At 38.7% G+C, this 17,015-nt stretch overlaps 1 protein-coding gene across 2 annotated transcripts in view; it reads right to left on the bottom strand.

Annotated features, from left to right (window-relative positions):
• Nucleotides 1-17,015, bottom strand: part of LOC106533593 (phosphatidylinositol transfer protein beta isoform) — a 36,844-nt gene that overhangs the window by 6,265 nt on the left and 13,564 nt on the right. The window contains exons 7-11 of one of the 2 annotated variants that reach the window (XM_014029955.1): nt 12,726-12,809; nt 8,699-8,776; nt 8,515-8,619; nt 6,870-6,992; nt 5,373-5,459 (exon numbers count right to left, since the gene is read on the bottom strand). In XM_014029955.1, coding sequence (XP_013885409.1) covers nt 5,412-5,459; nt 6,870-6,992; nt 8,515-8,619; nt 8,699-8,776; nt 12,726-12,809 — 438 coding nt within the window. In that variant the 3' untranslated portion in view covers nt 5,373-5,411. The remainder of the gene's footprint in view (nt 1-5,372; nt 5,460-6,869; nt 6,993-8,514; nt 8,620-8,698; nt 8,777-12,725; nt 12,810-17,015) is intronic. The other variant, XM_014029954.1, reaches the window with a different exon arrangement.

The following is a 17,015-nucleotide window of genomic DNA, read 5'->3' as shown; positions in this document are numbered from 1 at the left end:
GGATTTTATATCAATTTCCTAATAATCACACAAATAATTCATTAGAGTCCCTGCGGATCATTTTCAGATATTTATTATGACCCCCGCATGCAAAGCGGGTGGGGGGGTGGATGTCATATTGTTTTTGTACGGTTTATTTCTTTTTTTTTTTCAGTGATTTTTGGTCAACCGTATAAAGAATGTTAATTTAGGTTGTGTATCAATTTATTTTCCCATTATGTTCTTGTCAAAAACATAGCAACTGTTTCATATTTTTTAAAATGATTATTCTTTTTGTCTTTGACAGTGAAATACAGAGCTACTACATAGTTACTATGATCTCCATTTTTATCATGACAGTGACAATGTTTAAAACAGTGTAGAGCTCTGCTTTTGATAAAGATTTTGATAAAGATTTGTTTTGCTGACATTTTTACTTCAGAATATTTTGTTTGTAACATTTAATTCCAAAGATTACCATACTGGATGAGACTCTTCATTTGAAAAAAAAAAAAAAAGCTGACCCCGCCACCACCACCACCACCAACCTCACTACCCTCAAAAGTGGGTCACAATATGTGGATCGCAATGTGGTTGGATAGAGGTGGACAACAAATAATGTGCATACAGCTTTGAAAGCTATGTACAGAAAATAGGATGTAGTCTCAAACACTCGGAAATCTGAGACTAATGCTATTTTTAATCGCCAATTAATTTAAAGCAGCCCAATGAGATATTAGACCATGCATGATGCACATGAAATCCACCAAAGGAAAATAAATCAGGTGGAGTTTCATTCCCATACAAAAAATACACTAGGATAAAAATAAACAAACTGAAAGTGGAAAAATATGTTTAAGAAATAGGTAAGAGAGGAGTTGGAAGAAAATGTTAAAATGTGAAGAAAAATTAGCAGACAGGAAAAAGATGTCAACATAATAACCCTGTTTTTCATTTATGGATCACTATTAATGTTTTCAAACATTGATCTCTTGTTCAGGTTCCTTTGGTCTGGTGACACTTTCACACAGAATGTTAAAGCCTGGTCCAAAGAGCCTGGAAGAATCAACAAACTCATATCAACTGTGCACTAACACCTGGATGATTTGATCTACAAATTTAGAAAGTAACTGTTTTATACCAGTTCAAGAATGAACATGCTGTGACTAAAGCAGCTGTAAATCGATGCAGTTTTGGTATTAAATCTTGATGCATTTACCTCTACATTTACCAGTAAAATCCAATTCTTTCAATGATTCAGTGCATAGTTTGCAGGCAGTTATGCTTCTGCCAATATACAGTGGGGAAAAAGTATTTAGTCAGCCACCGATTGCGCAAGTTCTCCCACTTAAAAAGAACGGGAGAGGACTGTAATTAACATCATAGTTAGACCTCAATTATGAGAGACAAAATGAGAAAACATATCTAGAAAATCACATTGTCTGATTTTTTTAAAGAATTTTTTTGCAAATAATGGTGGAAAATAAGTTTTTGGTCAATAACAAAAGTTAATCTAAATACTTTGTTGTATATCCTTTGTTGGCAATGACAGAGGTCAAACGTTTTCTGTAAGTCTTCACAAGGTTGGCACACACTGTTGCTGGTATGTTGGCCCATTCCTCCATGCAGATCTCCTCTAGAGCAGTGATGTTTTGGGGCTGTCGCTGGGCAACACAAACTTTCAATTCCCTCCAAAGGTTTTCTAAGGAGTTGAGATCTGGAGACTGGATAGGCCACTCCAGGACCTTAAAATGCTTCTTACGAAGCCACTCCTTCATTGCTCTGGCAGTGTGCTTGGGATCACTGTCATGCTGAAAGACCCAGCCATGTTTCATCAATGCTGTTGCTGATGGAAGGAGGTTTGCATTCAAAATCTCACGATACATGGCCCCATTCATTATTTCATGATCAGTCATCCTGGTCCCTTTGCAGAGAAACAACCCCAAAGCATGATGTTGCCACCCCCATGCTTCACAGTTGGTATGGTGTTCTTTAGATGCAACTCAGCATTCACTCTCCAAACACGACGAGTTGTATTTCTACCAAACAGTTGTACTTTGGTTTCATTGGTCCATATGACATTCTCCCAATACTCTTCTGGAACATCCAAATGCCCCTATAAGCAGAGGGACACCTCTGGCACTGCAGGATTTGAGTCCCTGGTGGCGTAGTGTGTTACTGATGGCAGTCTTTGTTACGTCAGTCCTAGCCTTCTCTAGGTCATTCGCCAGGTCCCCCGTGTGGTTCTGGGATTTTTGTTCACCGTTCTTGTGATCATTTTGACCCCACAGGGTGAGATCTTGCGTGGAGCCCCATCGAGGGAGATTATTAGTGGTCTTGTAGATATTACATTTTATAACTGTTGCTCCCACAGTTGATTTATTCACACCAAGCAGCTTGCCTATTACAGGTTCAGTCTTCCCAGCCTGGTGCAGGTCTACACTTTTGTTTCTCGTGTCTTACACAGCTCTTTGGTCTTCACCATAGTGGAGTTTGGAGTGTGACTGTTTGAGGTTGTGAACCTTTCTTACTGATAAGTTTAAACAGGTACCATTTTTACAGGTAATCAATGGAGGACAGAGGACCCTCTTAAAGAAGTTACAGACCTGTGAGAGCCACTATAAAAAAATTATAAAAAAAAAATCAGACAATGTTATTTTCTAGATATGTTTTCTCATTTTGTCTCTCATTGTTGAGGTCTAACTATGATGTTAATTACAGGCCTTTTTCATCTGTAAGTGGGAGAACTTGCACAACTGGTGGCTGACTAAATACTTTTTTTTTTTTTACCTCAGTGTACATTTTAAAAATATACATATTTAAGAAAATGTTTAAAAATGTAATTATGTTTGTGTATTAAGAAGCATTCTCCTCTCTTTTTCAGAGGGCAATTGTGGCTCTCATTTTTTAGTTGTATTGTTTTTTCATCAGTGACACCTACTGTTTTATGAAGAGAACTACAGCAGCACCAATATAAATAGCAACAAAACAAAAGTGTGCTTCACCCTCATTCATGAAGATTATTTAATATTACAAAATAAAAAGTTTAACTTGCGTTGCATTATTTTAAAAAGTAGAACACACATTTTGCTACAAATTGTTGAGGTACACTGCTGGAAGGTTTGCTTTGCTTAATTTTGTGTATTGTTTATTTGTCTGTCAGTTTTAATGAAAGTGCATTGTTATTTTATACCAAGACATGTTTGTAAGTGATAATTTTTTATTAGGTAGTAAATAATTAGTCTCAATACAATGACTGACTTAGAATAATTTATTTTCTGTAACTTTGCTGTACTGCACTGAATTTAAGTTTGTTGAATCAAACTAATATTGCATTATATCTCATGACTAAAGATTGAATAGTATTGTGATTTAAAGGCTGAATCATACTGATTAAAGATGGACAACCCTAGCCTGGTCACAATAAAACAGGTGTGAATGCTCTTAAAATGCACCGAAGATGCCTTCATTCAGATAAACTTCAGAAGTGGTCTCCATTGTCCACTTCAGTTTGATATTCTGAACATAATTTATCCTGATGCACTGATATAACGTGTCCCCCACAAACGCTGCTGTGGTTTGGGGTATCTCTCAGATGCCACCCCCTAAAAAAATTTAATTAAAAAAGACGCATACTAGTATTTTGTCACAGAGGTTCTATTCACATAAAACTGTATAGGAAAATTGCTAAAGCTAGCCTCTTCTCTCTCTATATATATATATATAAAAGCTGTGCAAAAATCTGGATTCCATGTCATTTTCTGTCAAGTCTTTACACTGTCAAGACCTCCTGATGGCAAAAGTAAAAAAGCTCACTGACTTTGAACBTGGTAGGATTGTTGAGCTGCATAAGCAAGGCCTCTCACAACGTGCCATTGCTGCTGAAGTTGGACGCAGTAAGACAGTCATTTTGCATTTTTTAAATGATCCTGAGGGTTATGGAACAAAAAAGTCAAGTGGTAGYCCCAAAAAAATTTCACCAGCTCTGAGCCGCAGGATCCGATTGGCTGTCCGTCAAGACARGGGACGATCCTCTACCCAAATTAAGGCCATTACTGGTGCTGACTGCAGCCCAATAACCATCAGACGGCATCTGTGAGAGAAGGGCTTCAGAAACAAAAAAACGTCTTCAAGGCCACGTCTTCTTCAACGCCACAAAATTGCCCATTTGGACTTCGCAAGGGTGCACCAAACATGGGACATTGAAAGGTGGAAGAAAGTTGTCGTCTCTGATGAGAAAAAATTTAACCTTGATGGTCCTGATGGCTTCCAACGTTACTGGCATGACAAGGAGATCCCACCTGAGATGTTTTCTACACGGCACAGTGGTGGGGGCGCCATCATGATTTGGGGTGCGTTTTCCTTCAATGGAACAATGGAGCTTCAGGTTGTGCAGGGGCGTCAAACAGCAGCTGTCTATGTGGAGATGTTGCAGGGGGCATCCCTCAGTCATGAGGGATGCCCCCTGCAAAATCCCTCATGACTGAGGGTCCTCGTCTGTGTGGTAATGATTGGGTTTTTCAACAGGACAATGCTGCAGTTCACAATGCCCGCCTGACAAAGGAGTTCTTCCAAGAGAATAACATCACTCTTTTGGACCATCCTGCATGTTCCRCGGATCTAAACCCAACTGAAAACATTTGGGGATGGATGGCAAGGGAAGTTTACAAAAATGGACATCAGTTCCAGACAGTGGATGCCCTTCGTGAAGKCATCTTCKACHCTTGGAGCAACGTTCCCACTAGCCTCCTGGAAACACTGGCATCAAGCATGCCTAAACCATTGTTTGTAGTCATCAACAAGAATGGTGGAGCTACTTATTACTGGAGTCCTTTTTTTGACACTTTGTTTTCTGTTTTGGAGGGTTTTCGGGTTTTTTGAGCTATGGTCTTAAACTTTTGATCAGCTAAAAAAATCATGTTTGAGTGTAAATGCAGTTTTCAATTAATTCCCCACTCAAAAGTTTGTGTCTCTTACGCCGATTTCTTCTTTTAACATTGTGAAGCTCTACTTAGAACCTTCTTAAGATCCAATAGTGCAAAATGCAAATTCTTGCACGTTTTTGACTGGTCTTAAGATTTTGATCAGGAGTGTATTTAGTAAGTTGTCTCTTTTTGTTAAAGTTGAAGCTACAAAAACCCACTAGATTGGGACAAAAGAGCCACATGTGGTCCCAGAACAGCAGGTTGCAGACCTGAGTTTGTGGATCCATAAGTAAACAACAGGGTCTAAAAGTAAGAAACAGAAGAGTAGGACAAAACAACAACAAAAAAAGCTGAAAAAAGAAGAATGTTCCAATGCAAATGGACAATTTCGACACAAGTTGAAAGCAAAGGATAGAGAATGATCCATGCAACAGCAACACCACTGGCCAAGGCGGGGCGGAAACTTACTCAGCCTGCCTCTAGTTTTTCACCTACAGTGCAGTGCCTCTACTCGTCTGTTGCAGAAGTGCCTCGAACATCACCTTTCTGACGCATCTGATATGAAATTCAGGAGTAAGTCTGAGTTAAATCAAGGTAAGTGTGCAGCATTGCCTTCTGCAGTCTGGTCAGATTAATACAACATTCAGAAATACATTAATGTTAAAAAAAAAGCAAACCCACCACACCCCCATCCACAAAAGAAAAGAAAAAAAAAACATCATACACTCACCAGCAACTTTATTAGGTCCACCTAATCCCAGTACATCAGCAGTTTGTGAAAACTCAGACCTGCTATCTGGCACCAACAACAATGCCACATAAGTCACTTAAATCCTATGATGCCTGGTTTGAACTTCAACAAATCATCTTCACCACCATCCACTCATCCATTATCTTTTACCTGCTTCTTCCTTTCAGGGTTACAGGAGTCACTGGTGCCCATATTCAGCAGCCACTGTGCGAGGGACAGGGTACACCATGGACAGGAAGCAAGTCCATCACAGAGCCATGTAGATAGGGCCCTATAAAATCAGCTTTAATTTTTCCAAAATTATGTTTTTTCCGTTTTTAATTTTATAAATTAAACTTTTTTCATTTTCTCCCCTGAATTTCACATTTTCATTCTATTTATTAAACTAAAACGTGTCCACGGTATGTAAAAGTATTTACAAAAAAACCCCAAGACATTCTTTGTGTAAAACATAAAATCTCACATTAATAAAGTTAATCCTTTTGTAAAATAAAAATGCTTCAGAATTGAGCCTAACATTAAACAGGTCATAAAAAAAAACTAAAATCTACAAAGAGCAGCAATTTGTGCACACTTTCCTATTATAGAATCTAACCTCATTATTTCTGTTTTGAAAGACACCCCTCTGTTTACAGTGCTTTATTAAACAACAGACAAAGCAGGTAGCGGCAGCAGCCAAAATACCTCAGAAACTCACCCAAATAAGTGAATTGTGAGATTTTTCGTTTTACATTGGATACCATTTCGTTTGGTCAAACCTGCGATTCCGTCTGCATCGCAAACAATGAGACAAACAACCATTCATTCTCTCACTCACACCTAGGGACAATTTAGAGTTATCACTTAACCTAACATTCATGTTGTTGGTCTGTGGGAGGAATTTGAGAACCCGGAGAAAACCCACACATGCACAGAGAGCATGCAAACTCTACCCAGAAAGTTCCCAGACTGGGATTCGATCTCGCAACCTTCTTGCTAGGAGGCATCAGCTCTACCAACTAAGTGACTGTGCCGTCCATCTTCAGCACCTTTACATTCCTAAAGGAAATGAGTTGGTGCCATGTGATTGGCTGATTATTCATTTGTGTTAATCAACCGTACATGTGGACCATAATAAAGTGGCCAGTGAGTGTTTATTCAAGTAAAAACTGATCCCAATGATCCCAACATGAAGAGAGTAGAACGTTTCAGGTCCAGTGTTGATGAATAGTTACCTCCTCAAGCTCTTTTTGAGTTTCCTCTTCCATCCGCCGGATGTCCTCCATGGTCAAACCCACCCATTTATCAATCCAGCAGAACAACTGACGGTGAAAGTTGGTGAAAATACGCTTTTCTTGCTGTGGAAAAGAGGAAAGTTGAATTTTACAAAACTAGTAGAAAGTAATTAGATTATTACTTAGTGTAGCACAAACAACCGTGACCCCTGACATGACCTTTAAACACCTCCGGTCATGTCTCACAACTAATTGAACTTTCTTTTGAAAAAGGTGTCTTAGAGACAAAACTCTATTTTAGTTTGAAAATATGACCTCGTCTGCAGACAATGCTGATGTGACAAGTCTGTTCTAATCTTTTAAGATTCAGCCTGGTTCTGCTGGAGGTTTCTTCCTGATTAGCAGGGAGTTTTTCCTCTCCACCGTTTGCTCAGGATGGGAGACTGTGATGAAGTGATTCAACGCGGTCTGCTGGTTTCTTCTTTAGATTGTTCTTTTTATGTACAGTGCCCTGAGACAACGTATGTTGTGACTTGGCGCTATATAATTAAACTTGAACTTGAATATAGAAAACTTATACATACACATTTTGACTCATGCATATTCACATCATTCAAAAATATAGCAACCCACTGAAAACCAAAAAAATGTAAGTGTGTTTAAGCCTTGAAAAAGATTTATGAGAAGACCCAAAGATTACAATGCAGTGAGAGATATTGAATAAAACACCCAAGTCATAAATGCTTAAAACCGTTAGTTAAAGCAAAACATAATTGTCTCGTTGAAACTCCTCTTAACTTTTCCCATCCTAACTGATGTTAAAAGGAGCAGATACTTTTCTTGATTCTCCTAGTGAAATATTACAAACCTAAATCTAATTTGTATCAGTCGTAGCAGCCTGATAATTCCCTAAATCTGACGCATTCTTTTTCTCAGACTTAACTCTTCCACAGATTTCAGACATCCAGAGAATTCTTAAAGTCCCTATTTCCAGAGAGGAGGCTTTATCAGTGGTAAAAGTGCTGTGTTCAGGAAAATCCCCAGGACCGGACAGATGGTTGTGAATTCTGCAAAATGTTGGGTAACATTCTGTCAGATGCTTTGTCAGACATGTTGGACCACTCTTTCACGACTGGTATTCTTTATTCTTCTCTACCACAATCTAATCTCTCTCTCATTCTTAATAAAGGGAAATATCCCAGGAAGTCGTCCAACATTTCATTGATTCTACTGAGTTCACCTGTAGTCTGAGGGGTTTCAGGTGAACTCAGTTGATGTGATCAGATTCTACTTTTTGGATTAAGGACAATACACCCTCAATGAAGTCATGGAATAAGATGATTCAGAAATGTATTCCCAATGAGTACATTTCATGTTTGCTCAACTTCTCAATGGGCACTTTCCACTCAACCTGTAAACCTTACCTGAAGTACATACAGCCAGAGGTGGCCTCTCAACTAATTCAAGGTCTTTCATTTTACTGACAGGGTGATTAAGTCTGATACTCATATGGAATTTGTTTTGGTAATGTCCTCAAATTTGATCTGTGTTTTTTGTAAATTAGAAAATCTCAAAAATAAATACATAAATAAATTTTTTAATTAGTTAATACAAAATAAAACAACAACCTATGCTTAGTATTTACCCTGTGGATAAAGTTTTCCACTTTAGTTTGCAGACCCCACCATCTGAACTTGACAGTGACCAGTTTGTAAGCACACATGTAAGGACAGTCTGACATCAGCTCGTTCTGCAGAAAAACAGGAGAATTCATCAGGGTTTTACCAGTTAAGGAAAGCACATGTGGATAATATGTTTGTGTCAGGCACCTTCCATTCAGGACCTAAAGGTCCTCTACTGGTCTTTGCTGAGTGGAAAAGAGCTGGATCTTCTTCTGGCTTATAGTCCTGAAAGAACCAAACAAAAACAAAACCTTCAAACTAACATGACAGATTTCAACATATTTTCCATACTTTTCAAGATTTAAATTTCTTATTTTTTCGTTTTAAATCTACTTTCTGACAACAAACCATTAAATTTATTGTAATTATTGCCTGATGGTCAAGGCAGAGCAGCGATGCTTTTGTAAAATAATTAACAACCATATACAGTACAATAGATATTCATACTGAGCAATATTTTTGTACTTAAATACTAAATACTAAAATAATTAAATACTATTTTAAATTAAAAATATAACACCAAAGTTTTTTGCTAAGGTATACTATTATTTTATTGGAATCTCACAAACTTTCATTACCCTAAAATCATGTTTTTCCCATGTTTTTACTCATGGCCCTAACTAATTATTGCATAACGATTAATGTTTTGCCACAAAAATGTTACAGATCCCCCCCATTCCATTTGTCTCAGTTGTTGTGTCCTTGGGCAAGACACTTCACCTGCCTTGCCTACTGATTGTGGTCAGAGGGCCTGATGGCGCCGGTGCATGGCAGCCCCACCTCTGTCAGTGTGCCCCAGGGCAGCTGTGGCTACAATGTAGCTTACCACCATCAGTGTGTGAATGTGTGTGAGAATGGTTGAATGGCTGTAAGTGTAAAGTGCTTTGGAGTCCATAGGGACTTGATGAAGTGCTGAAGTGCCATTTACCATTTTTTAAAAACAATTATTATAAATGTTATATTTTTAGTTTTTAAAGAATGCAATGGTCGGTAAACACCTTTGTTTTTCCATTTTTATTCAAACATGAAAACTATTTAAACACAATATAAACTTCAAGACTTTGTGTTGATTTTGGAGAAGTGTTTCCCTATACAGTATTAACTGCAAGTTCCAGCAGCTGCACCAATGTTAATACACCATGGCCTTTTAAACTTAACCAAATCACCAAGAGCATTATTTTATTTAACTCCTAAAATCCCAAACCCCATGTTCACAGATTGTCGTTCATTTAAATCCATCATCTGTGCTGTGAGGGAGGCACATTGGCTCTATTGGTAGAATTGATGCTTCTCAACAACAAAGCCACCAGATTTAATCCCAGCTTGGGATTTTTCTGGGTAGAGTTTGAATGTTCTCTCTGTGCATGCGTGGGTTTTCTCCAGGCACTCCAGCTCCCTCCCACAGACCAAAAACATGATTGGTAGGTTAGTTGGTAACTCTAAATTGTTCCTAGGTGTGAGTGAGTGAGAGAGGTTGTTTGTCTCGTTTGTCTATACAGTATGTGGCCCTGTGATGTGACCTGTCCAGGGTGTACCCCGACCTTCGCACAGTGACTGCTAGATATGGGCACCAGTGACCCACATGACCCTGAAAGGAAGAAGCAGATATAGATGGATCTCTGCTGTGAATACTTGGAGCAGGTGGACAGATTAAACTGCGGCCTCTACACTGATCCACTTAAATCATTATTGCCCAGGAGCTAATGTAAGAAAGGCACAAATAAGAAGGGCCCACCTAGATTAAAAAGACTTGAACATTGTCATATTTTAAACTGCTAACACAACTGTTCAAGCATTACTGACCACAAGAGACTAAAACTCTCTTTAAAAACACTCTTCCTGATACAGCACTGGACCTGTTTGTGATAATATGCCTATTTTAGGCCAGTTTAATTGTAGAGATTGTTAATAGCTAAATAACATATAATCAGACAAGTTCATATATTATACGTACAATTAAAAATAAAACACTCAGGTGACATGAAAACTGTAGTTAAGTTAATAGCACATTTGAATGTATCAGTCAAGTATCAGTAAAGTCATATGACTGAATTCCCTCAGACAAAGGACTTCTCATTTCAATTTGAGGTACTTCTCATCAGTAATATCCTAACAATAAGCTGAATAGTCAGGCTTCTTATTTTAAATACATGAATAATCAGATTGGAGGAGGACACTCCTAAAATTAAGTGTCTGACCTCGCAGGGCAGATTCTGGAAATCACATCTGAGTTTCCAGCTCTGAAGACGCTCATCATTCATGCAGGAAGTGATGAAGTTATGAACCGACAGTCAGAAATTCTGAAGAAGGATTTCATGCAGTTGCTGAATGCAATTAAGAATCTCAACATGGATGTGTTCATTAGTGGGCCCATCCCTACAGCAAAAGGAGGGGCTGAGAGATTCAGTAGACTGTTTGCCTTCCATAACTTTTTGGAAAAGTTCTGTGCTGACCACTCTGTGAGATATGTGAATAACTTGGATCTCTTTTGGGAGAGACGACATCTGTTCAAGTCTGATGGACTGACTTTGAATCGATCTGGAGTTGAGCTGTTAGCTTCAAACAAGAAGTATTTCTTTAACCAAGTTCCAGCTGAAAACAACAGGAGAGTGATCAGATGACTTCTGACGCTGAATGCAGAGACGAGCATTGAGTAACCAACGCGCTGTGTGGTGTTGTATGAATTCTTTTCACATTCAAACATTCATGTATTGGTGTATTTTTTATCTGATTACAAACATGTAATAAGGTCAATGAACACAAATTATTTTTCAGTTGGTGAAACAGCGACACTGGGAGGAGGCCCAGAGGAAGACCCAGGACACGCTAGAGGGACTATGTTTCTTGGCTGGCCTGGGAACACCTTGGGATTCACCCAGAGGAGCTGGCCGAAGTGGCTGGGGACAGGGAAGGGTCTGGGTCTCTCTGCTTAGGCTGCTGCCCCCGCGACCCGATCCTGGATAAGTGGAAGAAAACGGACGGACGGACAGAATAATCAGATTTTAATTTAATTTATTTGTATGGAACCCATCTGGAGCCTATTGCACGAATCTAGGATAAGGGACTAAGCTGAGATTTTGGTGTAAACCTGAATTAATTAAGCCTTGAATCTGTTGCGTTTTCATGGTAACAAGTGCTCTGAAACTAACCTGGTCCCAACCAGGTTTAAAGCTTATTTAATCTGTTAATGTTTCTGAGCAGTAGGCAGACACTTTACTGCAAAAACAGTTCATCTGATCAAGTTTTACAATCTCATATCAGTTAAAATGTGTTTTTGATCTCGTTTTGACATTGATATACTAAGCAAGATCAGAATATGTTGGATTATTAATCTTGTTGTTAGCCTGAAAAGTTTTCTTTATTTCAAGAAGTCTTACCAAGTGCAACTATCAAACTGCAGATTATTATTTATTATAAATTTGAAAATATTCTGTATAATCTACAGTAGTATTTTTAACTTATTTAGATGGTTAATTTTTGCAGTGTCTGATCAGAAATCAGTGCGTTTCATACAAATTATTTCTTTGCACTAAAACATTACAGAGTAAATATATTTATTTGTTTTATTTATCAGATTATCCATGAAAAAGAGTAATTAAAGACTTAACCTCAGCTTCGCCTTTAAAATAGTATCAGAGCCTGACGTGCCATTATTTCAAGTCACACCTTCCCTCCCCACCTGATCTGTCCCTCGTCTTTTCCAACAGCGATCATTTTAAGTCAAAGCCATCAGCTGTTTATTTTGTTTGTTTTGGTTATTTTATTCATTTCTTATAACTTAGAAACAGATTCAGTAACACAAAATTTTTTTAGGTTTAAAATTATTTTAGCATTCGGTCGATGTTTTGCTTCATCTCTACATTTGATCAATAATTAACTATTAAACTGCTGGAAAGAAGTGAGGCGTGTCTTACTGCACATGCCTGATCAGGAAATCTTTGATCCACCCACTGGGTTTAGTAAGCAAACTGTTAATGTGCATTAATCCTAAAATGATTTACAGCTTGCTTGAATGAGCCGCCCTGTTTAGGCATGGCTTGGTGTTAGAGCAACAGATTACAGCTGTTTACAAGTTGATAGCTTGTTCAAGCCTTCTACCAAAACCCAACAGGTATTTTCCACTTCTCATGTTCAAAGGCCTTTTCATCAATTAAACATGCCTTGTAGAACTTACCCCGAGGGCCACTTCTTCTTTGTTTGCAATATCTATATGCACAACCTCTACAGTGCTCCATGTCTGTTCATCTAGGTCATGTACCTGGTATCATAAACAAACAAATAAGAATGAAAAAAAGCAAAAGATAGTTCACCACAGTGCAACAAATACATATTGTTTATTTAAGGTCTCTATTCAAATCTATCTTTACTGTTCATCAAATAAAATTGAAAGTGAAAACCCAAAACATTTTCTAATAGGAAATTTCCTACTTCTCCCAACTCAAAATTTCAGACTTTTGTTAATTCTTGAGTCATTTTATAATGTGAGAACATAAGTAAAGTTTATATCACCTAAGTTTGTACAGTAGTTCAGTTATGTTACATGTAACCTGCCATTTCTTCTTATATTGTGATGTGAAATTAAATAGTATAGAAAGGGTGTGTAAAAAATAAAATAAAAAAATCAGCATGCTTTGTTTTAGTGTCTACAAGTTGGTGACATGTTCTATATAAAACAAAATGTACTATTGTGACTATGTTCAACTGTTTACCTATAATACAAAAAACTTTAAAAACACCCTGCTTTTTTCCACTATTTCTCAACTTTTTATTTTTCAGAAAATGCCATAGATTTAAAAAAAAGTCTGAGACAGCAAACATATCCACACTGTTTTCATACATTTCCAGATTTCGAAAGAACTCAAATCCAATATAAACTTTTAAGAAAATGAAAAAAAAAAGCCTGTATTAAGAAACAGTATTCTATATAATATTTCACTAGCGTTTGTGTTGAAGGAGAGTTAGATTGGCGAAGGAGTGGGATTAAATAGGGCATAACAGCATCATGTCTTTCATTATGTTTCAACAGTTAATTTGCCCAGGGCTAAAAAGGAGGAAGCCTACAATAGGGCCTTGGAACATTCAGACCCCTGACTTTACAGAAAAACAGTACATATACAGTGCTGTAAAAAAGTGTTTGCCCATTCCTGATTTCTCATTCTTTTAAAGGGATCCACATTTAGTTGTAACATTAGACTTTATTTGATAAACATATATTTTAACTGTAAAATAAAGACTGTAAAAATACTGTAGGCTGTTTAGTAAATTTTAAAATATATATTTTATCTCGGACGGAGCCATTTTATTTACACGCAAAGCATACTGGGTAAATGATGACGCTGATGAGGTTATCGGTGCGAGGCTGCTAGCGAGCTATATCCACCCTGAAGGTTAATCTTGGACAATATCTGATGATCGACTCTTAAATGAAACCAGAGAGCGTTGACAGAGAGGAGATGGTAGAAATGACTCAGCCTGGAACTGAAAATGTCGATGGAGGACAACAGAGCTGCTTCACGGAAGAAGAACCCCAGCTTAGCCTATTAGCTTAGCGTTAGCGCCAGCGCTATACTGCCTTATACAGAATATGTATTAGCTCGGCGCCAGCGCAACTGGAGGTCCTCCATCCACATTTTCAGTTGCAGGCTGAGTCATTTTTGCACTGCCCTCTCTGTCATGTTGATGGAGGACCCCAGTGATGAGAGGAGAATGTGTAGCGCTGAGCTAATACATACTGTATATATGGTGAAAGCGTCGGCACTAGTGCAACATCTGAAATAATACCACAACTAAAGCCAAAAAACCAAGAGGAGTTGAACGAGGAATGTAAAGTCAAACATTTTAACAACAGCTGGAAAAACTAAGGTGGAGGATTAGCAGTGCTTGTCAACAAGAGATGGTGTCATCCAAGACATGTTACTGTGGAGTGTCATCATTGCATTCCAGACATTGAACTCTTAGCAGTAAGTTTTCATTCATATTATTTAACAAGAGTGTTCACCAGTTTTATTTTGGCAACTGTTTACATTCCACCCTCAGCTGTTGACAATGCATGTGATATCAACAGTTCCGTTATTGCTATGATACAGACTGTGTCTCAATTCATGGGCTGCATCCTCATGAGTGCACATTTGTTGGGTGCATACGTCACTGCCCATATTCGAAGGCTCCTCCTCAAGCGGCCGCAAAATGTGGCCCACAAATTTTTGAAAACCAAGGATGCATCAGTGTATCCTTACAGACCGAGGATATCCCAGGATTCCAACCAACAGCAAACTAAACGGAGAAATGGCTGGGTTTTTTTTTTTACCAAGTCGGTGTAGTTTGAAAATTCATCTCGAACCGAAGAATTTGTTTTTAAAAGTTAGTTCAATAATTTAGCTGATGAAAATTATGCTGCAAAAATATGTTAAATAAAATGCAACTACAAGTACTGTTACTGGAGCTAAACCCAAATTATTGTTTTTGTTTTACATGTAATGTTTTGATTGTGAAGTAGTCTTACAGTGAAAAAAATGTTTAAATACATGTCCCAACTCACTTTCACTCTGATATGAAACATCACTAAGGTAATGGGGTAGCGCATGGTCACGCAAACTTGCGTTGAGTGAACGCTAGACTGTCTCATTCCACAGCAGTTTTATGCAGCCTACCCGAACTGGGCTGTTTTGAAGCTACAAATTGGATTGCTCTTCGCCGGCTGGCAAAGAGCCAGCCGGAGATGGAGATGACAGATGTCATGACTGAGCGACAATATCTGTGTGGACAACACCATCCTAACCAGAACAGTGAGATGCTTCCCTAATAACAAATCCTGAATCACCAGTGAGCTAAAGGAACTGTTAAACAAGAAAAAAGAGAGCGTTTAGGGAGCAAGGCAGGAAGTTATTGAGGATTATACAGAAGCAGCTCAAAGTCAAGATCAGAGACAGCAAGGAGGTTTATAGAAAGAAGCTGGAGAGTAAACTGCAGAGAAACAATATCAGAGTTGTGTGGTCAGGGATGAAGAAGATCACAGGCTTCAGGCAAAAGAAGGATCGGATAGATGGAAGTATAGACAGAACAAATGAGCTGAACACATTCTTCAACAGATTTAGTTATTTATCGCCGTGGAATTGGAGTTGAAGACGCCATTAAACACCTGCTTCAACAAACCCACTGTCATCTGGACAAAGCAGGCAGCACTGTGAGGATCATGTTCTTTGATTTCTGCAGTGCTTTTAACACAATTCAGCCTGATTTACTTTGTCTGAAACTCCAGAAGACTCAGGTGGAGGCCTCAACAATCGCCTGGATCAAAGACTACCTGACAAACAGACCACAGTTTGTGAGACTGAAGGACTGTGTGTCTAACCATGTGGTCAGCAGCACAGGAGCACCACAGGGAACTGTACTCTCACCATTCCTGTTCACACTGTACACTTCAGACTTCCAGCACAAGTCAGACTGCTGTCATCTACAGAAATACCCAGATGACTCTGCAGTTGTTGGGTGTACCCGAGATGGACAGGAAGCTGAGTACAGAGAGCTGGTGGACCGCTTTGTGACATGGTGTGGGAACAATCATCTCATCTTGAATGTCAACAAAACAAAGGAGATGATTGTAGATTTCAGGAGAAATAGTTTTAGATCAAACCCTATTTCCATTATGGGAGAAGAAGAGGAGATGATTGAGGAATATAAATACCTTGGTGTTCATCTGGACAACAGACTGGACTGGAGACTCAACAGTGAAGCAATCTACAAAAAAGGAGAGCAGACTGTACTCCTATGTCTGCAGCAAGATGCTGCAGATCTTCTAAGTCTGTTGTTGAGAGCGTCATCTCTTCTGCCATCATCTGTTGGGGCAGCAGCATCAGAGCAAAGGGCCCTAAAAAGGCTAAACAACCTGATAAAGAAGGCTGGTTCTGTTCTGGGGATGAGTGTGGAACCTCTGGAGATGATGGTGCAAAGAAGGATTTTACATAAAATCAAGAATATTGTGGACAACCCTGACCATCCTCTTCATCAGACTGTCATAGAAAAACAGAGTGTCTTCAGTCGGAGGCTTCTTCACATTTGTTGTAATACAGACCGCTACAGAAGATATTTCTTGCCCACAGCCATCACAATCTACAATGACTCTTTAGTTAAATGAGTTACTACAACAAGAAAAAAATTGTATAGGTCTTCTGGACGGGTTCTTCTCTAACGAAACGTTTCGTCTCTCCTCCAAGAGACTTCTTCAGTCTGAGAGTTTCAGGCAAAATTCAGGCTTTTAAGCCCTGCCTCCATGTGACTGATACTCACATCACATGGCTATCGTTGACACCTAATTAACACCTATGTTAACAGGGGTGGAGTGATACTGGCAATAGCAGCGCTGTCGGAGGGGGACAACTGAAAACGGAGGCCTCCACCTCTGTTTAATGATGGACGGTCTTTCTTCACAAAAATGGCTTCTTTTACTCCTCTCTCAAACCAACGT

The sequence above is a fragment of the Austrofundulus limnaeus genome, unplaced genomic scaffold (genome assembly GCF_001266775.1).
Source record: "Austrofundulus limnaeus strain Quisiro unplaced genomic scaffold, Austrofundulus_limnaeus-1.0 Scaffold977, whole genome shotgun sequence".
Lineage (NCBI taxonomy): Eukaryota > Metazoa > Chordata > Actinopteri > Cyprinodontiformes > Rivulidae > Austrofundulus > Austrofundulus limnaeus.
The sequence above is the reverse complement of the archived record's forward strand: the minus strand, read 5'-3'. Positions and strand labels throughout refer to the sequence as shown.